General features: G+C 36.1%; 2 protein-coding genes and 1 long non-coding RNA gene across 16 annotated transcripts in view; 1 reads left to right on the forward strand and 2 right to left on the reverse strand.

Annotated features, from left to right (window-relative positions):
- Positions 1-25,910, forward strand: part of RhoGAP19D (Rho GTPase activating protein at 19D) — a 60,160-nt gene that overhangs the window by 30,149 nt on the left and 4,101 nt on the right. For 3 of the 14 annotated variants that reach the window (XM_086832902.1, XM_086832901.1, XM_086832903.1), the window contains exons 4-15: positions 114-973; positions 4,215-4,544; positions 5,200-5,789; positions 20,169-20,918; positions 20,993-21,303; positions 21,399-21,467; positions 22,582-23,047; positions 23,115-23,214; positions 23,279-23,377; positions 23,448-23,798; positions 23,867-24,853; positions 24,920-25,859. In XM_086832902.1, coding sequence (XP_086689028.1) covers positions 683-973; positions 4,215-4,544; positions 5,200-5,789; positions 20,169-20,918; positions 20,993-21,303; positions 21,399-21,467; positions 22,582-23,047; positions 23,115-23,214; positions 23,279-23,377; positions 23,448-23,798; positions 23,867-24,853; positions 24,920-25,859 — 5,284 coding nt within the window. In that variant the 5' untranslated portion in view covers positions 114-682. Of the gene's footprint in view, positions 1-113; positions 974-4,214; positions 4,545-5,199; positions 5,790-12,355; positions 12,708-20,168; positions 20,919-20,992; positions 21,304-21,398; positions 21,468-22,581; positions 23,048-23,114; positions 23,215-23,278; positions 23,378-23,447; positions 23,799-23,866; positions 24,854-24,919; positions 25,860-25,910 lie in introns of those variants that run through there. The other 11 variants (XM_086832906.1, XM_086832905.1, XM_086832907.1 and 8 more) reach the window with 11 other exon arrangements.
- LOC110191962 (S-phase kinase-associated protein 1-like) lies at positions 2,132-2,931 on the reverse strand. The gene is made up of 2 exons (XM_020962982.2): positions 2,758-2,931; positions 2,132-2,699 (listed from the first exon to the last, which is right to left on the reverse strand). Coding segments are annotated over exons 1-2 (408 nt in total). The 5' UTR covers positions 2,759-2,931; the 3' UTR covers positions 2,132-2,292.
- LOC110191963 (uncharacterized) lies at positions 5,991-6,544 on the reverse strand. The gene is made up of 2 exons (XR_002320050.2): positions 6,385-6,544; positions 5,991-6,311 (listed from the first exon to the last, which is right to left on the reverse strand). It is a non-coding gene; the product is annotated as an uncharacterized LOC110191963 (long non-coding RNA).

Genomic DNA, 25,910 nt, shown 5'->3' on the forward strand with positions numbered 1-25,910 from the left:
ATTAATTTTAAAGTGACTGAAACAACGATGTTCTTGCTATTACTAAAAAAGTGTAGTATCTAAATCATACTATAAATCATGTTATAAACTAATTTTACTTTTTCTTATTTCAGATGCTTACCCCTCCCGTTACCATAGTCGATCGATCAATCAATTACTGATCACACAGAATTAACTGTATTCTCAGTACTATGGTAATAACGATCGGTACGATGGGCCTCGTGCCGCCGCAACCACATCGAAAATTTGCAATGCATACCAAGGTGTAGATGATAATCCCCCAAAAAAATTATATAGAGTATACATATAAACGATAAATATATAAAAAAATATATATCGGTGGATATATACATATATCCTAGAGAGGGGAAAGGAAAGGGGGAGAAGAAGAGGTGGATGAAGAAGAAGGAGCACCGCCACCACCCACCCACCCACCGTCGCCGCACAAACGAGGATGCCACCAACAGGTTGACCGCCTAAAAAATACAAAAAAAAAAAAATTAAAGAAACAAAACAAAACTTAACTAACCGCACGACAAATAGGAAAACAAAAAACAAAAACTGAAACCACCAAAACCACAAAAGCAGCCACCGAAAGAGAAAGAGCGCTAAAACAAAAAGAGAGTACACAACAAACAATAAACAACAACAACAAAATAAATAAATATAAACCAGCAACAAAATGTTACAAAACTCGAACGCCGCTGCCGCTGCGCAGTCAGCAGCACAAGCCGCCTCAGCGGTGGCCACACCGGCAGCAGCGGTGGCAGCGGCAGCGGCGGCAGCAGCAGCCGCAGCAGCCAATAATGCCGCATTGGCCGCCTCCTCCATCCAGCCGAAGCTCATCGTCATCTGCCGGCGACCGAACCAGGGATTCGGGTTCACGCTGCGCCACTTCATTGCCTATCCGCCGGAAGATGATGCCGCGGCGACGGCGACTGGGTCTGCCACAGCAACGGCCAGCTGGCCACAGGTGAGTCAAAAGAAATAATAATAATTAAAATAACAATAAAAAAATAGGAATAAACTTTAAGCTCATGATTTGTCCCTAACTATGGGCTTCGATTTAATTAAGGAAACAAGTGCTTTAGGGAAATGTACTCCCATAGTATTCTTCTGGCTTTTAAATTAAATCTCCAGTCTATATCTCAATGTAAAATTAAGAAGGTGAAACTAGCTTAATTCTTAGTTATTATTGTTGCTTAGTTTTTGATATCTTGAACCTACTAGAAAATCCACATATTGGTCATTTAAATTCAAAATAATATCTCAAGTCGGTTTTAAAATATAGAGTAAGGAAAACAGTTTCTTACTTTTTAAATCAAGTTAACCCCGAGTTAAACTGTCTCGAAACTAACCTCGAAATGATTTTTTTATTAAGAGGCAATTTAAATATTAGAAGGTAACCGTGTGAAGTATATCTTATTTTCCTTTTCTTAAGTAATAATAAAAATATATTTACACATGTATGATAGATAGTTTTTTAATTATAGAAAAAATAATGCTTTGACATTATATTATGATTTTGATAACTTCCTAAAACGTATGTATTTTTATAGTTAGGTTTAAAGAATTTTGTAGGACTTAAAGTGTTTAGAACAATATAAATAATATAATATTATTAATTAAATAAATAAATAATATATATTTTATAATATAAAATAAATATATAATATATATATAATTAAATAAACATATATTGATTTAAAATCGTAAAGCCTTTCTAGGTATTAAAAATACTTTATAATCCTTAGATAAATACTCTTTAGCTGCCTCCCAATTAGGTCCAAAGGAAGTGAGAGGACCAGAGCGAGTTTGGGGTGTGAGAGCAAAAGAAAGATCCGCTGCGCATGCGCGCCGGTCAAGAAAATTAGTCATCAGACGCTCACTCTCTCTCTCCATCTCTCACGCGCTCTGCTGGGTCGCTGCCGAAGTCAGCGTCGCTGTTACGTGAGCGCTGCGCACGCGCGACTTATTCAAATTGGCGCTTTTGCTTTTTCATTTCTTTTTCTGCTTTCTTTTTGACGTTTGCCTTTTATTTGTGCGACGTTGATACCCTGCACAAAAATTGGCAATTAAAGCATGCTAAAAAGGCTGAGAATCTTATTAGAATTGAAATTTTAATCAATAATTTTAATTAAATTAATTTTTTTATTAACTTTTTTTTGCGCATGCTGAATAAACAAAAATATAAATTTAACAATTAGAAACTAGGCTAGGATTTTGTGGCGGTGTGTCCCATATCGTGTCCCATTGTTTTCCTTTTATTTTTTTTTTGCACCTGCTTCGCGTCTAGGTCTTCTTCTTCTTGACCGTTTTGGTCAAAGCCTCACAAACTCTTTGTAGACCCTCGATGCCCAAGCAGCGTGCCCCCATTTTAATTTCAGACATGATGGTCGAATCAACATTAAGAAATTTGGCATCCCAGGATCCGACTTCGTACTCTTCATCCTCACTGCTATCAATCTCCATTGGCTCAGGGTCATCCTTGTGGTAATCAGCCCAAGCGATAATCTTGTGTAAAACATTTGAACTAATGCCTGGCAATGGGAACGGGCCCTGAACTTGAAAAGTCTTCATCGCATATATGACATTGGTGGCACACTTAATAATCCTGTGTGGCACGTTGAAAATCTCACCCTCCTGGGACTTTAGCTGGACGCTCATCTTCTCGATTGGCTTAGCTTCGGAGCTCTCCACTTTCAACATAAAACGTTGGATTTACGACAATGAAAGCGAAATATTTAGTTTACTTACTTTCAAAGGACACGTAATAATATATGGTAAAATATAAATATATTTACTAGGCGACGAAATGAACTTATTTTTACTTGATCACATATCATAGAATTGAACTTATTTTTACTGGACTACAAAATACATAATGAACTTACTGTTACTAGAAACAGTGAGAGAATGAATGTTTCGACACAAGTTTTTGACACAAATTCCAATGGATACGTTAGAGTTAAAATATTTATTTTTTGACTGTATAAACGAGTGATGCCTGATTTATTTAAAGTTTATGGTTCCATGGGTTAGGGTATTTGAATGTCTTTAGGCCTACCTTTCTCTTTATCTTTCCGTTAAATTTATATATATATTTTTTGTTCGTTTTTATTTTTGCACTAATTTCAGTTTTGCTCACTTCACTTTTTGTGTCCATTTTATTTTTGTTGATATTACAAACTTTGCTCTCGCCAACTCTCTTCTCGAGCTCAAGCTCTCTCTCTCTCTTCTTGTTTTCCGCCCAAAGCTTAATCCAATCCACAATCTCCTTCAAGACGTTGTTGCTTCACGGCTTAAACACGATTGTGTTCATATTAATAGGACTTACTCGCAGTGCTTAAATCTGAAATATAATTTGCAAGTATTTTAAATACTTAAATAAATAAATATAAAGTAATTTTAAATTTAATGTTTGCATTTAAACGTATAAATAAAATAACAAAATATACGTTCAAAAATAATTCATGTTTTGTAAAACATAAAAAAACTAGATTATTTTAAGAGGTTTCTTGTAAAGCAGAAATCAATTTTCTATATGTTGAAAATGTTTCATATCAAAAGAAAGTTGCATTCTTCTGGAGTAGTTATTTATATATTTCTTTATTTATTATATTATTAAAATTGTTTAGTCATAAGAATTTGATTTGTAAAACTAGATCCTTTTTAAAAGGTTTTTTTGTAAAGCAGAAATGTTTATGTTGAAAATGTTTCATATCAAAAGAATTTTGCATTCTTCTGGAGTAGTTATTTATATATTTCTTTATTTATTATATTATTAAAATTGTTTAGTCATAAGAATTTGATTTGTAAAACTAGATCCTTTTTAAAAGGTTTTTTGTAAAGCAGAAATGTTTATGTTGAAAATGTTTCATATCAAAAGAATTTTGCATTCTTCTGGAGTTGTTATTTATATATTTCTTAATTTATTATATTATTAAAATAGTTTGGTCATAAGAAATTGATTTTAAAAATCACAATCTAGATATTGCTCCTATATTTAACGCGGGTCTACGAATACTTTTAAATTGTGATATCTATTATTAGAAATTGATTTAAAAAACCACAATCTAGATATTTCTCCTATATTTAACGCAGGTCTAGAAATACTTTTTAATTGTGGTATCTATTATCACAACCCTGACTGTGCTTCCAACTGAAACTCAAACAATTTCTTCTCTCTCTCTCTCTTCTCTCGTTTTGTGTAGGAAGCCTCCAGCTTGGCCGGCAGCAGCAGCAGCAGCAGCGGTGGCGGCGGCGGCGGCGGCGGAATCACCGGTTTGGAGCCAATGTCTCCGACGTCGCTGTCGTCGCTGCCGCCGTACCAAGTGAAAGCGATGGAGACCATTTTCATCAAAGAGGTGCAGGCGAACGGACCGGCCCACCTCGCCAACCTGCAGACGGGCGACCGCGTGCTGATGGTTAACAACCAGCCGATCGCTGGCATTGCCTACAGCACCATCGTCTCGATGATCAAGCAGACGCCGGCGGTCCTCACGCTGCACGTGGTGCCCAAGGAGTGCGATGTCCTGCAGATGGTACGTATAATGTATAAGTCGATCCAGCCCCAGTCCGGTCCGGTTCGGTTCAGTCCTCCCCATAGACAGACCACAGCCCACTTGAAACAGTCAGCCAGTGCACAGGAAGAAATTACAGTGAACGAAAATGGATTATCATAAAGAAAATATTATAAAACGCTATAAAAATATACAAATTGAAAATGTTGTGATTTAGTGAAGTGCAGCAACTTAAAGATGATAAATATCAACAAGATTACTCATTGAAAACTATATAAATATTAATATACAAATTTATTTAAAAATATAATATGAAAATAGAAGGTGGTATGGACTTGAAAAGTGCAAATTTAAAGTGTATTTTCATATTAAATTAAAAAGTAAACAAATACAAATTTTATATGATCAAAAAAACCAAAAAATAATCACTGATAAATCCATGAATTGATCAATTAATGAAAAATATATAAAGATTAAATAGTATAAAGTGTTAGTTGCAAAATATTATATGAAGATCTATCTAGTCCACAACAAAACCATTAAAATCTAGTGAAATCTTGGCTGATTACGTCATCATTGTAGTGATGATTAACCCGTGTATTTCTCACCGTGTCTCCTCATCTCTAACTGGCTTGTTTTCCCTCGTTTTTTTTTGTTTCGGTCTCTGTTTCCTCAGCACTACACGAGCATTGCCCACACGCCGGAATCGAACCGCCTGACCATGTCGACGCACTCGCCCTCGCCCTCGCTGCTGGCCAATGGCTCCCACAAAACCACATTTCCATCGGCAACATCGGTGGCAGCAGCAGCAGCAGCAGTTGCTCCTCCTCCTCCGCAGCAGCAGCAACAGTTGATCTCATATCCCGCTGTTGCAGCCGTGGCTACATCATCGCCGGCAGGATCGCCGCATTCCAATCCCAATATCCAGACCCATCATGCTGCATCCTTGCACGGAGGCAGTCGATCGGGTAGCATAACCAGCACTGCTAGCGGCGGAGGAATCACTATCCTGAGTAAGCAGTTCTACCCACTTCCTATGCAACAGCAGCAGCAACAGCAGCAGCAGCAACAGCAGCAACAGCAGCAGCAACATCAACAGCAGCAACATCGTCATCCGGCTATGAGTGGCGGCAGTAGCAGCATCGATTTTGGGGACATGGCCCACGGATTGCGGCAGCATCAGCAACAGCAACATCTCTACCAGCAACAGCAGCAACATCATCATCATCACCAGATGATCGCCACCGGCAGCGGCGGCTTCATGCGGTAAGTCAACAAACTAAATTTACTCACCTTGGCCGAAAGCAATTGACGTCACACGACGGCAATTACAACAGATTTTCACTGAGACAAGAGCTGTTTATAAAGCAAAACGGCAAAATGGCAGACACTTTTCACGATTTATTTATATAATTAAAGAAAAGCGAGTATTCCCCCCCTAGTTTCAAATGAAAACTAATACACAAATCCAAGAATAAAATTGCATTTAATGTGGTTTCATAATTTTGACAAATTTGTCCAAAAATATACTTTGCTTCATCAATCAGTTCGAATTTCAAAATTGGGAGGGAGGCAGTCAAGTCATTTTGAGCCAGATTTTAACAGACAGCTTCGGGCATAATTTCGTAGCCATGCAAGTAACGGCTCAATGTTATGGCCAAAAAGAAGAGTCCATAGCTCTTGATCATGCTCCACCAGAAGCGATTGTAGTAGATCCTCATCAGATAACAATATGTTGTCCTTAGCAGACTAGAGGGTTTCCTTGGTCGCACCATATCGGAATAGTTCCTTAATAAAATATAAATAATGTTGATCGAAAGAGAAAAAAGTTTGAATCCTATATTCTAACAGAAAAACTTACCTAGTTTTGATAAAAATTTGAAAACAAAATTTGTTACTTGTAATTGTTTTGGTAGAAAATTTCGAGTTGTTGTTCGTTCACTTCCGATTTCTGAACTGATCTGGAGTTCGTTGAGAGCTTGACGATCTAAAGTTTGTGTACAGATTTCACCTGGAATACTAGATTTTTATAAATATTGAAATTTATATACCAGAAAATTTTAATGTTTGTAGAAACTGCTTCGATTTTTCATGCTTAAGATGATGTATAAATTTTACGATTGCGATAAATCGATTTATGTTGAATATATCGGACCAATGTAATCGAAAAAGAGGATGAATAATGTACTATTCTTTTATTTATTGATATTTTAACTTAAAATTGGATACATTTCGATATTTGCTAATTCGAAATAAAGCTTATAATATGTTCAATATGATATTAAGTGGGCTATATTTTTCGATATTTACTATCACATTTTTCCTCTCGATATACATTTTTATCACTAATTGTTTTGTTGTTTAAATTTAAATTTTTATTCGCGTCCCACTGTGGCAGTCTGTTGTGATTTATGATGGCAAAAGTTGAGAGGCGTCCACCTCGTCTTTATCCGCCCCCCTTTCCCCCCTGCCGTCAAGTGTGAGTGTATATATGCATATTGCACATATTATTTCACTTTCATTGCCAGCTAAAAACAAAAACAAAAAAAAAAAAATGGAAAAACTCGAAAAAATAAGTGAAAACCTCAATAATCGAAATTGGAAACGAGAAATGCAGTAAACATTGAGCCATGAGTAAAGGGGATTTATCCGCTTTTTCAAGGGGGGGAGAAAAACCGAAACAAATTGTGAAAAACTGCAAATAAAAAACGTACGAGATGAAAATTAAGCTGATGAACGAGCACTAAATGACATTAACTGACCGCATAATGAACAACAATGTGAAAAATTAAAAGCAATTGTGACGAATTTTTGTCCCTTTTTTTTAGTATTTAAACTGAATGTTAAGACTTTAAAACTAAGTTTAAAATGGCATTTACTAAGTGATTTCTTTGTGGATTTTCTATGTTTTATTAGCCAAATTATTGTTGGTTATTTTTGTTAACCAAAGTCATTAAATTTGTTTAGATTTTTACGTTTATTTTAATTGTTTAATTGAATGTTAAACCTTTAAAACAAAGATTAATTTGATTGTACTAGGCAATTCTCTTGAAATTTTCTATGGCTTATTACAATTTTAAAGTTGTACCATATTTATTGGTTATTATTGTTTAACAAATTCATTACATTTGTTTAGGTTTTTAATTTGAATTTAATTGAACGTTTAGAGTTTAAAACAAGGTTAAAAATTGCTTTTGCCAAGTGATTCTTTAGGAATTTACTATGATTTATAACAATTTTAAAGTTGTGCAATAGTTACTGTTTATTTTTGTTAACCAAATTCATTACATTTGTTCAGATTTTTAAGTTGAATTTAATTGTTAGTTGAGAAAACTCAACTTGGATTCACTTGGTTGATTTTTCCTTTGTCACTTGTCGCTGTCATTAATTTATATGGGAATAATTATGATGATGATGATGAGCGAATGCCTCATCCCTCATATATCTCTATAAAATATAGAACAGAATCAGCAGACAAATATTGGTCGCCATTGTGGCTGCGGTGCGGCCTTTTTGGTGATTTCATATTCTCCACCCCCTTGCCAAAATGTGGCCTCCATTCTCCACTCTCCACTCTCTTTCTCCAATATTTCTCTCCATACATTTCGCAAAAATCCCCCTCCCCCACCATTTCTTGTCCCATTTTCCCATTTTTATTTCATTCATCTCTCGTCTCTAGCGTATATTTTCCATGCATATTTGTCATTGTTTTGTGTCTCTGTCTGTTCTGAATGAACATTTCTTTTCCTATTCATATATATATATACATATATATGGATATATTTCCACATTTCCCGACACCGTCTGTGTATGTGCAAAAATTATTTATTATTTCAGTGTTCTATAAAAAATGTGACTGTGACGTCAGCAGTAATGAGAATATTATAAATAATAAAGTTAAAGCCACTTGTTCAGTATAAGAAAACTATTTAAACCAAAATGTGGCTATGATATTGATACTAAAGATTCCATTTCTTCGGGATTTTATTCTTTCTAAATTTATTCACATTTCCAAAGAGTTCTTGGCTTTGTTTGTTTTATTTTTTATTTGCTGCCCCATTAAACTCTCACTTTACCATTATCTTTCTTTGTTTGCTATTTGTATTAATTTTTCGTTGGAAAGTTTGTCACGTTTTCATTTTAGTTGCATGTATGCAATTTTTCAAATTACGTGAGACTGATTTGAGAGAAGTTTTCAAGAAAATCTAGAAAGAAAGTTGTTTGTTTGCTTTTCTAAACACCGACTAGAAATTTAACCTCCATTAAATTGATAAATATATTATGAAACTGTCCTGTTACTGACTGGTTGAAGGCTCTTTGGCAACCGCAAAATGTTTGTCCATGTAAAAATGATTGAGAATTATTTTAATATTCAAAGCGCAATATCGAACATTTTTCAACACACCATCACCATCACCTCGCCCGTCTGCCGCATTGCGTATACGCAGTGTGGTTGCACATGAATATGAATAAATAAATCAATTATTGTACAGTAACAAAAAGCCATTGACTAATCGAGAAATTGAATATAAGGGAAAAGCAAATGGCAAAAAAAAAAATAAATAAATAAAATATTAAAGAAATCCCAGAATGGGAAGCCGAAATTTATATACTCTTGCAGTTTGCAATTGAATTACAGCATCAAATAGGACTTTGATCATTTTTAAGCTTTAAATATTCGCATTCTTTAATCGATATTTATCGATATTTGTATATGACATTCATTTTTGACAAATCAAAGTTTAAAAAACTTATAACTAAGTCTAGAAACCATTCATTTTAAAAGCTTAGTTTAATAAATGTAAAAACTCAAATTCAAATTTCAAAATATTACTAATTTTGACAATTTCAATGAAGTTACTCCCTATAAAAAATTTATAATCAATATGGCTAAATTGACTCGGCTGATGACCAAAATTATAATACCCTTGCAAGGGTATAAAAAATAAAATATGAAATGAAATACTCATATAACCGCATAACCTTATATACACACACACAACGCGAGTGTAAATGGACACCTCGTCGCAACAACAACAACAACAACAATAACAATGAATTTGGTGAACTGCAAACTTCTCCATTGTTAAATGATTACGATAAATTTAATTGAATTTTGTATAGAAGTGAACGGAACGGTACAACGGGGGTGCCATGAAAGAATTTCGAAAAAAAAGAATGGGAAAGAAATAATGCCTTCAATTCTCGCAGACATCAAGACGTCGTTTTGTCCTACAGAAGAAGGCAAGAGTCGAGCAAAAGAGACAGAAAGAAAAGGGGGAGAGAGAGAGAGAGACGTATAGAGAGATGTATATTTTTCCGCAGACTCTTAAGATTGAAATTGAGACGACTCAGATTGAGATTGAGCTGATCTCGCGGATCGCGGCGTTTTTATGTAAATTATTGACTACTTCAGGCATTCCAACCATGCCACTTAACTTGTTTCCACTGTTGGAATTCAGCAAAAAATACACACAATAAGACATAAGTTGAGTAATTTATTTAAAATTGAATTAAAACTAATATAATTACTTTCTAGATATTGAAATAAAACATATATTGATAGGAATTTAAATTTGCTTTGTAAAAACATATAAAGCATGTATACCTTTATGTAAACAGTATATATTTCGCATTATCCTTTTTGGTTATTTGTTTGCATACGCATTTTACACATTAAATTGATTGATTGATTGATCGACTGACTCATTGATTGATTGATGGCTGGCGAAAATATGTCATCGGAAATGCAAAACTCAATTCTTGATGCGTGGCATTGCGTTGCACTGTGGATAAGGTTTTAAAAATATTTAAATTACCTTAGGGTAAATTTATATCAATTTGACAATAACTGAATATTCAATCATTAATAAACTTAATTTAATAAATGCAATACCTAGCTAGAGGTGTCGATTATATAAAAAATATTAATATTTTCGAATAGTTATATTTTTTATCTGCTTAAAGTGATAACGTTATAATGTTTTAGATTATGTTGCTACCTTGAAATAATAAATATATAAATATAAAAATAATATTTATCTTTTATTATTTAAAAAGATTTCGCCAATCAAGTTACATATGGATTAATTGATGAGGTCAATTCATTAAATCGATGTTTTCTAAATATCAATATCTTATATACTGATATATAAATTTATTGACTCGTTTTATTTATTTTTTTATATACATTATTTATAGGTAAAATGATGAAAATATCGATATTATATTCTAGATATTGATATTTACATATATTTGTTTATTATTAAAAAGATCTTTCGCTATCAAATCATATTAAATATCAATAAACCCATTAGATCAAATCCTTAAAATATCAATATTATATTCTAGACATTGATATTTTGCATTGAAGGCTTTATTAAGTAATATTATTTTTGCACGCTATATGCTCGTATTTGACCCACTGTGCCTTGTACGGAATTTAACTGCTCAACAATTACGTATGCGCCCTGTGGTTGTTTGGTGGTTGTGTGTACTGGTCGCTTCCCCCCTACCCCGCCAGCCGGCTCTTCTCGCTTCTGCCTGCCACCCACTCGGTAAATAAGTAAACAAGGCAAGGTTAGTCGCCGAAGGGTGGTGGTGGTGGGGGGGGCTTATATTTGGTCAGTCGGTGACTGATAGTGATATACTGATTGCGAGTTAGAGTCTCTCTCCGTCTCTCTTTCTTTATACTTCTCTCATTCTCCCACTCTCACTTCTCACACTCTCTTTCTCTCGCTGTTTCGCTGTCACCTATCCTGTGCCCACCATACCGTGGGCAGTTTACCACCTCCCACCACCCTTCCCACTGGGCCTTACTCCTTTCTATACCCTTTACAGGGTATTTTAATGTTAATCAGACGCTTGTTACGTTCTGAAGGAGTCATTTCGAACCTCATAAATTATATTTATATGCTTGAAAAGCATCAACAGCCAAATCGATTTAGCCATTTCAGGCAGAACAAAATTATTTCGAAAGTTCTTCAAAATTTTATAAGGGGTAACATCATTGAAATGGTCAAAAATAGCCAGAAATTGTAAATTTAAATTGAGTATGAAAATTAATTAATGTTTCGGAATTAATATTTATTAATACTAATTAATATTAATTTTTTTACTTAGTTATAAGTTTTTAAAGATTTGATTTGTCGAAAAAGTTGTCTTATAAAAATATCATTAAATATTTATTCAAATAATGCAAATATTTTAAGCTTAGTTATGATATATTTCCCTATCGCTTCTATAATTCAAGGGAAAACAGCAAGGGTATATAAACTTCGGCTTTCCGAACTTAGTTTCCTTTCTTGTTCTTGATTTATCTATTTATTGGTTATAAAGTACAGTAATAACTCGTAGGCAAGAACTGAAAACTCGTAAATAATAACAGGTTTGAATAAAATAAAAAATATTTAAATAAAATAATAATAAAAAAATAATATAAATATAATATATAATATAAATATTTAAACTTTATGGGCAAGATTTTTTATTCTATGATTCACTTAAAACTGTACCTAATATTTTGTTCTCAGACTTTTTATTTTATCACATGATAGTTGTAAGCTTTCCCCAAATAATTTCCCTCTAATGCCAGCTTGCAAATATGATTTAATTTTTAAAAATAGATTTACTGTATTAATATAATGAAAAAAAAAAAGGGAATCCATATGGAATGGCGGGGATCATCGGTCGGTGGGTCGTTCGCCACTCGTTCACTGCCCACTCAATGGGTCTCTTTCAATTGCTGAGCTCTCTTTTAATACAAATTTCATACATGCACACACAAAGCCAATTTTGTTTTTTCTTTTTGTTGTTGCTGTGTTTTGTTGCGCCTTCTTTTTTGTAATTTTTTGTATTTTTTTATTTTAGTTTAGTCGCATGGACTTGCCGCTGTACTTTAGTTTAGTTGACGATGGCGAGCGGTTCGCGCAGATTTCAGATTTTGTGTGATACGCGGAAAACGAAAATTACTTGTAATTTTAATTTATTTATAAGCATATTTTTTGATCAGTGTTTTATTTAATGTGTGTTATAATGGAATTATTCACCTTGTTTTGACAACATTTTGTGGGTGTGCACTGCCAGAAAAATGTATGCCCTGCCATTTAATGGCGGCGATAAAAAGCCGATTCGTGTTCATATGAAAATGATACGATTCGAGATCGATACAAATATTGAAAGCAGGTTAATTTGATATTGTTTACTTTTCATTTCAAATTGTGTTGTCCTTAGGGAAATTAAGTTTTGTATATAGTTAATGTACATATTGTTTCAGTGATAATGTCTTTGCAAGAAAGCTTGTCAAAAAAAAAGAAGAATGCTTACACAGAAAACGATAGATCAAAAGTTCAAGTGCTTTTTTTTAATGAAGATCAAGATCAAAGTGATGAAAGCGACTCTGTTCACAATTAAAACCGAAAAAAACAGAACAACAACGAACGTGACTTGTGCAAAGGTTTCGCTTTGGCCTTGAAAAAGGTTCGAATCAATGGGTTTCATCAGTTCAAAAAGAAACAGAGAAAACCCTATATTCCTATTACCACAGAAATTCATTCATTGGATTAAAATTGAATTAAAATTCATACAAAAATAGTCAAATAACCAAGTTTATTAACCATTTTCTATTGATAGAAAGCTGCTATTTTCGTTTAGCCAAACCAAAAAAGTTGAGTTAAAACAGAATGCGTTACGCATCTTAGTTAATTTTCTTATTAATTCCTATAGAACTTGGCTTAGCCTTGTAAACAAATGTAAATAAACACAAATAAGTAATAACCAAGAAGTGATTGTAAAATGTAATGGAAATTCAAGGGATTTGTATTTCCAAGAACCTATTTTTCTCCCCTTTTATTTTTTAGTGGGACAAAGAAAATGTGGAATTTGTGACAAACAAAATGAGAAATCGCACACCGGGAGAAAAGGGAAGTGAGTGTGTTCGAGTGTGTTGACAGGTACTCTCTCTCTCTCTTGCTCCACTCCCCCAATAGCTTTTGTTGCTTATCAAATGTGTCAACAATTTTTTTTTATTTATGACTTGTTAATTGCAAAGAGTCGCAAGAGTTGGCAAAACGCAAATCAGACAACAAAAAAAGAAGATAAATAAATAAAAAATAATGCCACAATGGATAGCTCACAACGAGCAGACAATAAAAGCGCGAAATTCCACACAGAGAAAGGGAAGTGGAGTTCTCCAGTTTATATTCATATAAAAAACGCTCCATAAGCACTTCCCTTATAAAGCAGGATTAATAATAAATCTGATCGAAGTTGAGTTCTGTAATCTTGATAAAAATTTAGAAAAAGTCCCTAAAAACCTGCGTTCTCCTGTACCCTTTGTACCTATATGAAATGTATGTGTAAATGGGTATTTGTACCCATTATATAGATATGGCTAATTCGCTAGCTGCCTTTTATCAATATGCACCAACCATATATGTATTTATCGGATACTTGTATGTACTGAAGCTTCAGGGATTTGGTTACGCGGGGGATGTGTCTCGGAGTGTGTATTGAATCAAATCGAATTGAATTGAGTGCGAGTCACTTGTGCCACCGCTTTTGATGGATCATACACACTAAATGTACCTGCACAAATTTATAGAAACTTTGCAGATACATAAATAATAAAAATTTATTAACATAAACATAATTAGGCTTTGGGCATATTATATAATATGATATATTATACCTTTGCCGGGTATTATATGTGAAGGAGTCATTTCCGACCCTATAAATCATATATATTCTTGATGTCAAGTTGAACAACAATTTTTTCGAAATTTTTTCAAAACAAGATAGGGGATTACATCGTTAAAATTTTTAAAAATTGGTAAAATTTTTAAAAATTGGTAAAATTTTTAAAAATTGGTAAAATTTTTAAAAATTGGTAAAATTTTTAAATTTTAAATTGAGTATGTAGAATTATTAACCTTTTAAAAACTAAACAGCTTTCCGAATTAAAATTAGTTAGGTCTTTGATTAGTTATGAGATTTTGAAACTTTAATTTGTCAGAAAAAAATTGTCTTATAAAAATATCTAAAAACATCCATAAATTGTAATTAACTGTAAAAGGTATTATAAAAAGTTCAAATAGATATTTTGATAAATGTCAATATTATAAATATGAAATATATTATATTTTAACGATAAATATATCATTATTTGATATATTAAGAATTAAATGATATATTACAAATTTAATATATTAGGAATTCAGTGGTATATTTCGATATTATGAACAATATACATAGATATTTGTACTTTAAATGCTATATTTTTCGATATTTTAAAAATTCCTTAATTTTGTTCAGTGCATTACAATCATACTTGTATATACATATGTGCATATATCGAATATTATATTCAAAGCTTATGCATAGATAATAATGCCATTGAGCACTCGCACTCGCACACCAACAATCACACATTTACTTCCGAGAAGGGGGGTGTGGATACGCGCTACTGATGCAGGAAGCTTTACCGTTGGTACCTGCTCTGCACAGTGGTTTAAAATCGGCGGTTTTATTGAAATAATAAACTTATTTTGTTACAAATTCAATTTACTTTTTTTTTGCATTAAAAAGATTGAAGAGTTTTGTTTAGTTTCTAGCGTCCGATTTGCATACAATTTTACACAAAAATTTAGATTAATATATAATGCCTATATATTAAATTTGATCAAAATCTGTTGAAAACTGGAAAAGTTCTAGTTATTTTTCTTAAAACTTTCAGATCGGTCTTATGACAGATATATATGTATATATATGTTTATATATAGTCCACTGATTCGCCATGGTCCGATTTACATACTAGTAAAATTACATACACGAATAACTCCATAGTTTCACTCGAATAGCTTAAATTTGTTCCAAAACAAATCTCGCACATCCGTGTATATGATTCCCAACTGGTTCTAACATCCCCGGAACGAAGTGACTGCTGCCGGCCAACTCTCAGATATGTGTTGTGTTACAAAAGTTGCAAGTCATTGTTTACTAGTGTTCAAAGTTAGTAACTTTAAATACATACTTACTGGTCATAGATACTTACTGATCATAGTTACTTACTAGTCATAGATACTTACTGATCATAGTTACTCACTGGTCTTAGGTACTTACTGTTCAGAGTTACTTACTACTCATAGATAATTAGTGTTCAGAGTTATTTACTGCTCATAGTTAATTACTCTTCATAGTTAACTACTGATCATGGTTTTATAAATCGTCCGATTGTTCCTATGTCAGCTATATATATGTATGTATATATATAGTCCACCGATTCGCCATGCTCCGATTTATATACTTGTAAAATTACATACACGAATAACTCCATAGTTTCACTCGAATAGCTTAAAATTGTTCCAAAACAAATCTCGCACATCCGTGCATATGATTCCCAACTAGTTCTAACATCCCCGGAACGAAGTGACTGCTGCCGGCCAAGTCTCTGATATGTGTTGTGTTACAAAAGTTGCAAGTCATTGTTTACTAGTGTTCAAAGTTAGTAACTTTAAATACATACTTACTGGTCATAGATACTTACTGATCATAGTTACTTACAAGTCATAGATACTTACTGATCATAGTTACTCACTGGTCTTAGGAACTTACTGTTCAGAGTTAATTACTGCTCATAGATAATTAGTGTTCAGAGTTATTTACTGGTCATAGTTAATTACTGATCATGGTTTTATAAATCGTCCGATTGTTCATATGTCAGCTATATATATGTATGTATATATATAGTCCATCGATTCGCCATGCTCCGATTTACATACTAGTAAAATTATATAGAAGAATAACTCCTTAGTTTTACTCAAATAGCTTAAATTTGTTCCAAAACAAATCTCGCACATCCGAGCATATGATTCCCAACTAGTTCTAACATCCCCGGAACGAAGTGACTGCTGCCGGCCAAGTCTCTGATATATGCTGTGTTACAAAAGTTGCAAGTCATTGTTTACTAGTGTTCAAAGTTAGTATCTGATCGTACAAACATACTTACTGGTCATAGATAGTTACTGTGCATAATTAATTACTGCTCATAGATAATTAATGTTTCGAGTTACTTACTGCTCAGTGTTAATTACTGGTCATAGATATTTACTGTTCAGAGTTACTTAATATTCATTGATACTTACTGATCATAGTTAATTAATGGTTGTAGATACTTACTTTTCATAGTTATACTTATATGGACGGAAATGACTCCTTCACTGCGTCGCATATATCTGATTTAATTTATAATAACCTGCAAGGGTATACAAATTAATTTCAATGTTCTTAAATCGAACCCACTGTGCGCTGAAAACTAGGCAATAGAAATGCGCCATTGATACGAGTGAGTAAGTGTGAGTGTGAGTGTGTACTCTAAGGCAGGACAAGGAAGGAGCGATATGCTTTATTCTCTAGACTTGTGAAATATGATCCTGCGGCAGGAAGGGAGCGTGACATATGAGAGGAAAGAGGAGAAGGTGGAAAAAAGGGTCACGGGGCGGTTGCGGGGCCCCATCTATTCATTACCTTTTGACCTTGACAGACAGTCTGCCGGGGTTTTCGAGAGCCTCGAGAGTGTGGGAAAGGCTTTTAAAAGCGAATTGAATTAAATATCCTGACACACACATACACACACCTACTAGCACTATCTCTGGACTATTTTTAGCTTTGAACTTTCATTTAACACCGGGATAAAGGGATCTCGGGACGCAGCAGGAAAAACTGGAGGCATAGTTAAACTAATTTGCCATTTCTAGTGGCACCACAGCCACCGGGGCAAGTGCTTGGATAGGCAAATGCCACGCTCTTTTGCCTTTGTGCCACACGGAATTCAATTATTTGGCCTGCTCTCTGCCACTTAAACTAAGGCCCAAATCTAATTTGTATTGGCCTTCTGCTCAGTTTTGCTGAGTGCCGCCACACAACAACGTGTAAGTATGTTTGTGTCCTGGATCCTGGATACATCAGAGGAGCAGGTGAAACAAAAATTTCACAACAAACTAACGGTCAATAATTTGGCATTTGCAAATATCACAAAAGGCTTTTAGCCGTGAACTTATCAAACTTCATATTCGTTGTCAATTAGGAATGTCACTCGGGTCAAGTTCACAGGATTCTGACTAACTAACTCTGTGTGTGTGTGCCTGTGGGTTTTCTACTGCAAAATTTGTTGCAAATTTTATTTGCAGTCTATAAATTGCATAAAATATTCAACACTTTTCAGTTGAGTTGAATATATAATAGAAAATCAGGTTTAAGGTTTCTAAAATTGGGAATGTAAATAAATGCATTTAAAGACAATTAAATAGATTACACATTATTTGACTACTATTATTATTTAGTGTGATTTATTTACTTTAAATTTTGTTTCGTTAAACAAATTAAACATAGAGTTTAAAAGAGAGTTTCAACTGAAATATTATCACATACGTAATAACTATACAATTTTTTCTTCAAAATGTATAAATTCTAAGGAAAAATAGGCTACAGAAAACCTTGATTTGAGTATACATGGTTCTATGAATTATATAAACCATATTTTAACTTGAAAATTATATGAACATTTTTGATTTAAATTTGTGTATATTTTGGTGACATTTTTTATTTATAACCTTTGGTTTTCTTTTATGTTTTATCCTTTTCGACAAATTGCTTAGTTTCTGAATAATACTCAGCAGATAGTCATGATTGGTTTGATAATGAAACAGGTATTCAGGAAACAGGTGTTTTATGTAAAACATGGAAATTGCAGTCTAACAAATGTGTAACAGGGGAGATAAGATTATCAGCTTATTTTTACTACTTTGCAGCAAATAAATGGTAATGATAATATATGTTTATATTCCAGTAAATTTAATTTAAATAAACTTATTCATAGTTTTAAACTATATATTTTAATTTTTTTTACTTTTGTTATTATTCTGACCTTATTACCTTTGTTTCAAAAAGAAACATTTTATTTATTAACACCTGTTCACATTTAATCAAAGACTTCTTTTGGCTGGCTGCCTTAAAATTCAAAGGCATTGACTTGCACTTGAAATATACAAACAGGAGCTTATGAACAATAAAAATTAATTAAATAAAATAGAGGGGGTCTTTGATATTTTTATATATATAAATATATATATTTATAATAATTTTATATGGCAAAGGAATACGGAATTTGGCAATGCCCAAGTGAGGGCGGTCAGTAGAAGCGTGATCCGCGTACGCGATCGCAAATATTGCGCATGCGCCGCGTATGACGACAGCAGCGGTGAGTGAGTGAGTGAATGACTGACGATGGCACGTGCCGTCGCCGTTGCTGTCGAAAAAAAGCGGCACAGGGAGCCTTACAGACATTGAGTGTACTGTATTTGGTTGATTGCCAATTTTGATATTCGAACTATTCAATTGACAAATATGTTTTTGTATTGCTAAAAGCAAAAAATTAACAGGCAAAAAAAAAAAGAAATCAAAGCATTATGATAGGTATTTTTTGTTTTAAATAATTAGTTATTAACTATTGAAAAGTGAATAGAAAGGTGTATAGCTAAATTAATAAGGATTTATATTAATTTAGCACAGATAAGCTAATGAACATTTATTATACGTAACGATTTTAATATAAACTATAAATTAATCTAACTTCGAGCAGCCGATGTCTGTATACCCTTCCAGTTAACCATAAGTTCATGGGTTTGAAAGTACAATCGATCAAACCTAAGCAAAAAATAAATTAATATCAATTTGGAAAGTTAGCAGAATTTTGGCTTTACTATTTCAAATATTAAAAATTTAAATTGTTGGAAGATTGCATATATGTAAATTTTTTGTGTGATTTATTCGTTCAATGTTTTATTTTCTAATTAATTAAGATTTTAATTACAACTAGAAGGTTATATGAATTGTGACAATCGTATTTCCCCAAGAAAACCTAAAATATATGTAGTCAAAATACATTAAATCAATTTTTATATGTTCTAATTTTTTTGTGTTAATCAAAAATTTTCAGATATCATAGCGAAGATAAAAATACATTAATTTCAATTCCGAAAACTGTTCGCAGATAGTTTTTGTAAAGCTAACAAATCTTCATACTGCGTTTTAAAATTTATAGAAATTAATTTTTTAAATCAAATTTTGGCAATTTTCAAAATTTTATAAAAATTTAATTTTTTTTGGAAATGAGCAGATCGATGCCGCTGTTGGTGCTGATCAAGAATATATATGATTTATATGGTCGGAAAATTACGCTTTCACTGAGTTTAAGGCTTCTGACTGAAATAATGATATCCTGGGTATACAAATCATATAAAGACTAAATAAAAAGTCATTCTGTATGGAAAAAACAGTACCATATTGATATTCACACTTTAGTCGATATGTAAATCGATATTTTTTTGATACGATATATATATCTGATACGATATTGAATGCAATATCTATGTCGATATAACAAATTGGATTTTTCCGCTCAATATAATTACATTTCTTAAAGAAAAAATCCTATGAAACCTATAATATTTAGATTATAAAACACATTTAAATGTATATATATATATAATATAATAATAAAAGACTATGAAAATATAAATATATTTAAATGTTACACATCCATTTTAATTTGTATTTAATGCTTACCTATTTATTTATTTTTAATTGCAGTGCCAATCAGCCGCCAAACTTAACAGTATTATCAGCCAACTCGGCATCGGCCACGCCCACACCCACCGCCCGTCAACCCAAGTCATCCATGGCCCTTAGTCAAGCGATATATGCGGGATCCGGAACCGTATCCATGTCCGGCTCTGGCCCAGTATCCGGTGGCAGTGAGAACAGTGACCTGATGATACGCTTGCGAGAGTCAATCAAGCAAAAGGAGGAGTTCCTTAAGTCCCCAGGGCCGGCATCCCTGTCCTCCGCCTCACCGGCCAATGGCAATGCGGCGCAATCATCGTCACCAGCCCAGCAGCAACAGCAACATCTACAGCAGCATCAGCAGCACTTTTTCCCCTCACACACGCCACCCGGTGGTGTACAGGTGGTGGCACCACCGCCACGAAGTCGCCACCAAGCGCTGCTCAAGCAACAGCAGCAGCAACAGCAACAACAACAGCAGCAGCAGCAGCAGCAGCAACATCAGCAGGTTGTCCTCGGCTACGACATGTTCTATGGCGGTGGCAAGTTAGTGCAGCGATCTTCGACAGCTCCAGGTAGCGTTGTGAGCCACCACCATCAGCAGCAGATGCACCACCAGCAGCAGCAACAGGAGCAGCATCATCACCACTTGCAGCAGCAACATCAACAGATCCAGCAGCAGCAACACCGCCAGGTTATGATTAATAACAATGCCAAGTATGCCAAGGATCTAGACTATTTTGAAACGCTTCAGGAAACGGGAGTCACCAATAAGGTGTAAGTATATCTGAAAAAGAAACGATCTAAAGCAATTTAGAGTTAAAATGAATTTAACAAAACCCTTCCAACAGATTCGAGCGCAAATTGGTATCACACATGTCCAAAGGATTTGATCCATTCAAGCCGCTATCTATTAACACCAACGCCCTGGAGTCCTCCGCCAGCACATCGAGCACATCCACCTCCACAACCTCGACGGCGGTGAAAAAGCAGAGTGCCATCCTATACGAGTCCCTGCAACAGCATCCTCTGGCCAAATATCACCAGCAGAGTGGACAACAGACAATGGTAGATGGACAGAGTAGCAGCAGTCGAATGGAACTGCATAAGGCCACGTTGGCGAATGCCACCATTGATCCAGTGCCACCGCCATCCAACAGTAGTAAGTTGACTTGGGGGATCTCCAACTCCATCTTTATCTCTCTTCCACAATATATCGAAAAGTTTTCTAAAATTACGTATTTCTCTTTGGTGCAGAGTTTGTTTCGCTGCCGGAAAAGACGGTGACTTCCGTTGCCACATTGGCGGATATTGCCGAGAGCAGTGGTAGGTTAAGATCGGAAATATATATATAGTTTGGTATTTATTTTGAACAAAAGAAAGAAAACTGAAGCGCTTTGGGGGAATTCTTCAATTGAGAACAAAACAAGAAAGGAAACGAACTTCGGAACGCCGAAATTTGTACACCCTTGCGGATAGAAATTCGCTCGGAATAAATACAGTATAAATTATATATGTTTATTTGCAATTTTACATCCACCTTTTTGCACTTTCGCCTATTTGTAACGATCGTTTGTATAGCAGCTATATGATATATATATTTTCATTATATTTTACACAAATTTCTATATAAATATATAATGGCTATGTATCAAATTTGGTGAAAATCTGTTGAAAACTGTAAAAGTTATATTTTTTTTTTCTAAAAATTTTCCGATTGTTTCTATGACAGCTATATATATATATGTATATATATAGTCCACCGACTGCACATCTGTGCATATAATTCCCAACTCGTTCTAACATCCCCGGAACGAAGTGACTGCTACCGGCCCGGTCTCAGAAATGTGTTGTGTTACAAAAGTGCAAGTCATTGTTTATTAGTGTTCAAAGTTAGTATCTCATCATACATTCATACTTACTGGTCATAGATAATTTTTGATCATAGCTACTTACTGATCAGAGTTACTTAATGTTCATTGATACTTACTGATCATAGTTACTTACTGTTGAAAGATACTGACTGATCATCTAAATTTGATAACCGTTTCTCTGGCAGTTATATGTAAATTTTTCTTAGCAATTGTCTGCAGATACACTTATTTATCCTATATTATATTTGTGTAAGGATAGCTTGTAAAAGTAACAATTAAATATGTGAGGGCAATAATTTTCTTGTAAATGTGCACAAATTCACTTCACTTTATAATTGTTATCAAGCACGCAGTGTATTCTTATTTTAAGGACTAAAAAGGATAACTAGACTACGCTTGCATTACGTACGACAAAAGGCAGCTAGAAACGTGAAATATTTTTCGCACATTCTTTATTTAAAGGATGTTATAAATACACTTTTGATTACCGCACTCTTTAATATTTTATTATTATCCAACGAAGGCTAAGCCACTAATCCAAATCCATTCCACCTTCATTCTTGCAGCGGCCGCCATTGTGGAAAGTAGCTCCACTGGAAACGTGGTCGTCCGACGCTTTAAGCCATTGGCCTCGAGTTCCTTTGATGAAGGCAAACCAATGCGTCGGATCTCCTATTTGCGGGCCACCAACAATGAGGCCGACTTTAATGCAGCTGAGGCAGCAGCAGCTGCTGCCGGGGATTCGGTACCATCTGCACCAGCTCCAGCAACAGTGCCAGCACCATTACCCGCAACAGCTTCAGTTGCCGTGGCGCCCATGCCCATTTCCATACCCATTCCGGTGGCTGCCGTTGTCGTGGAGCCGCATAAAACGAAATCCCTGGTTGAGGAGCATCCAGATCCTACATATGATGTGATTGGAGGCACCGGCGGTGGCCATGAGTTTATTGAGACACCCAATGGCCTGGAGGATGTGCGTCTCTCTGCCCACGGCAGTCGTCGGGCCTCCATGAGCAGTGACATGCGAAGCAGGTGAGTTTACTGAGATGAGTTAGCTTGATATTTGTATTAATACTTATATTTATTTTAATTTCTAAAGCATTCACATTGATGCCGAGCTAAATGGCAAATATGTACCCAACGAACTGGAGGCCTTTGAAACGGAGATTGAGATCAAGTCCTCCTGCATCAACGGAAAGGTAATTATGCAGGATAAGTCTACAAGAGGTTTCTTTATATAAATATATTGTTTTCTTAATTCAGCGCATGTCCGAGTACCGGTCGTGGCGTCAGGTGAAGCTGGAGATTAAGGGAGATCTGCTGCGCATTTACTCAGGCCGCCATGCCAAATCGGAGCATAATGTAAATATATACTAAAAGCCATGGCAAATATTTCAAGAAATTAATTTGTTTTCTGAATTCTGTTCTTCAGGTGATAGAACTTGATATTAGAAACTTTAAGTTCTTCGACGAGTCGATGGACAAGAAGAAGTACTTGATCCGCATGCAGTCGAAGCCATCGCCCAGTGGCGCCCATCTTGCCACCTTGGGCAACGAGCTAAATCTGGACGAAAATCACGACAAACAGCTGCTCACCTCCTCGGGCAGCAGCAGTGCCAATGAGCCAACAGCCTCCGCCTCTGCTCTGTCCACATCCACCTCATCCTCGACATGCAGCAGTGGTCCCTACACCGAAATCCTATTCAAGACGAAAAGCAGCAACGAAATGAAGCGTCTGTTTGGGTTGCTGCAGTGGAAGGATAGCCTCAATTACGATGATAATGTGAGTTTCAATAAGGAAAGGAAATATTAATTAGACTGTATATAAATTTTAATTTAATCCCATTACAGGAGCATCAACAGCTGCCTGGAAAGCAAATGGCGGAGCCTCAGAAAACAGCCGCCACCTCTAGCAGCAGCTATCTGGACGATGTTCAATCTGGGGGAGCAGGAGCAGCTGCTGCTGCAGATAGCTCACCCTTGAGCTCACATTCAGCAGAGGCTGGAGGTCATCATGTTTCGGCTTTGCCAGCGGCTGCGGCTATTGTGGCCGCCACCAGCGACTCCATATCGCCGGTGATGAAGGCCAGAAAGTCCTCGTCGCACAAGCATATACCCGACAAGGATTTGGGCTCACCGAAATCGAAGAACTGGAAGGATTTGCTCTTCCGCCGTGGCGGTGGAAGTGGCAGTGGTGGCGTGTCGCATCATCATCACGATTTGGCATCGCCATCCTCTGGCTGCTCATCGAAGCAAACCGGTTCGATTGGTGTTCCCCTGCGTAACTGTCCCATGTCGAAGCTGAATCCGTGTGTGCCACATCTGGTCGAAGTGTGCACCAATATTGTGGAGACCAAGGGATTGAGTGTTGTCGGCATTTATCGCATACCCGGCAACAAGGCGGCCATATCGGAACTCTCCGAGCTGGTTAATACCAAGGACTTTCAGTTTGAGAGCTGTGCCACGGATGTGCGTTGGGAGGATGTGAATGTGGTGAGCAGTCTGCTCAAGTTGTTTATAAGGAGTTTGCCGGATGCCTTGATGCCCGCCAGTTACTACATCAATTTCATTGAAGCGGACAAAAAGGTGGGACTGGAGAGGATCGTGCTCCTGCGAGAGATTGTGGAGTCGCTTCCACGACATCCCTACGAGACAATGAAGCATCTGATCCGGCATCTGTGCCGGGTGAGCGACAACTGTGAAGTGAATCGCATGGAGCCCAAGAATTTGGCCATTATCTTTGGTCCCTCGATCATCAGGACGCCAAATGACACGCTAGAAACGGCGGTCAAGGACATGAAGCACCAGTGCCGCATTGTTGAGCTGCTGGTGACACAGGTAATTGGAGAATAGTGTAAAAAGCTTTAAATTCCTTTCTAAAAATATGTATTTTTCTCTCCCTAGTATGACTATTTCTTTGAGGGTGGTAGTCTGCCGGATTTGGCCGAGGTGAGTGGCGCTTGTGCCGCCGTGAGTGCTGCCCAACCCCAGCAACAGACGCAGGAGGATCAAACGAGCATGCTGTTGCACAATTTGTCCAAGATCGAGCGAATCACCGAACGGGAGACGACAACGCGCACTTCGCGCTTCATGCCGCAACTGCGACGCAAGACCCATGGCAAGCGGAGTGTTGTCAATTCGGACACTTACTCCGGCGAGAGTGTTCTGGTAAGCGGGAGTAGCTGCTCCACCAACAACACCACAAACACCACCACCCACAACACCATCACAAGCTGTAGTAGTAGTAGTAGTAGCACCATCACCAGCACCAACATCACAACCACAACCACCACCATCCAGCAACGAAGACGGGCACAGCGCAAGGCTGTGCAGAGCATTTGTGATCAGGCTCTAACCCTGCTCCTGCCCACACCCGTTTCCTCCGTCTCTCTGCCCTTTCAGTCGCTGGACTACGCCAAGGTGTCCACCTCCGCATCGGCATCGGCCTCGGCCAGCAGCACGGCCAGCACATCGAGCAGCTCAACGCTGCATAGTGGCAAGGCATCCGCCTCCTCCTCATCAACCAGTTCGACAACCAAGTTAAGCTCATCCTCTTCGACTACGACGACGGCCATATCCTCCTCCATTTCGGCCACTTCATCGAAATTCCTGCAGAGTGCGGCACTGAAGAAGCGCAGCACTGGTGGTTTCCTTGGCTCATCACGATCCTCACAGCAGACGCGCAAGGCCAGTCTGGATGAGAAGGATTCGGGCAGTGTGGACTCCGCTGGCAGCCTGGCACTCAATCTAAATCTGAATCTGGCCAAGGAGCAGCAGCGCAGCAGTGTGGATGTGTCGATATTGCTAACGGACGACGAGTCCAGCAGCAGGCTCAGCGATACGGGTAAGCATGGTAGTCAGAGTATAATGTTAGATTCCCTCCTTGATAAATCTA

The sequence above is a fragment of the Drosophila serrata genome, unplaced genomic scaffold (assembly GCF_035046125.1).
Source record: "Drosophila serrata isolate PLE 108 unplaced genomic scaffold, ASM3504612v1 contig_253, whole genome shotgun sequence".
Classification (NCBI taxonomy): Eukaryota; Metazoa; Arthropoda; class Insecta; order Diptera; family Drosophilidae; genus Drosophila; species Drosophila serrata.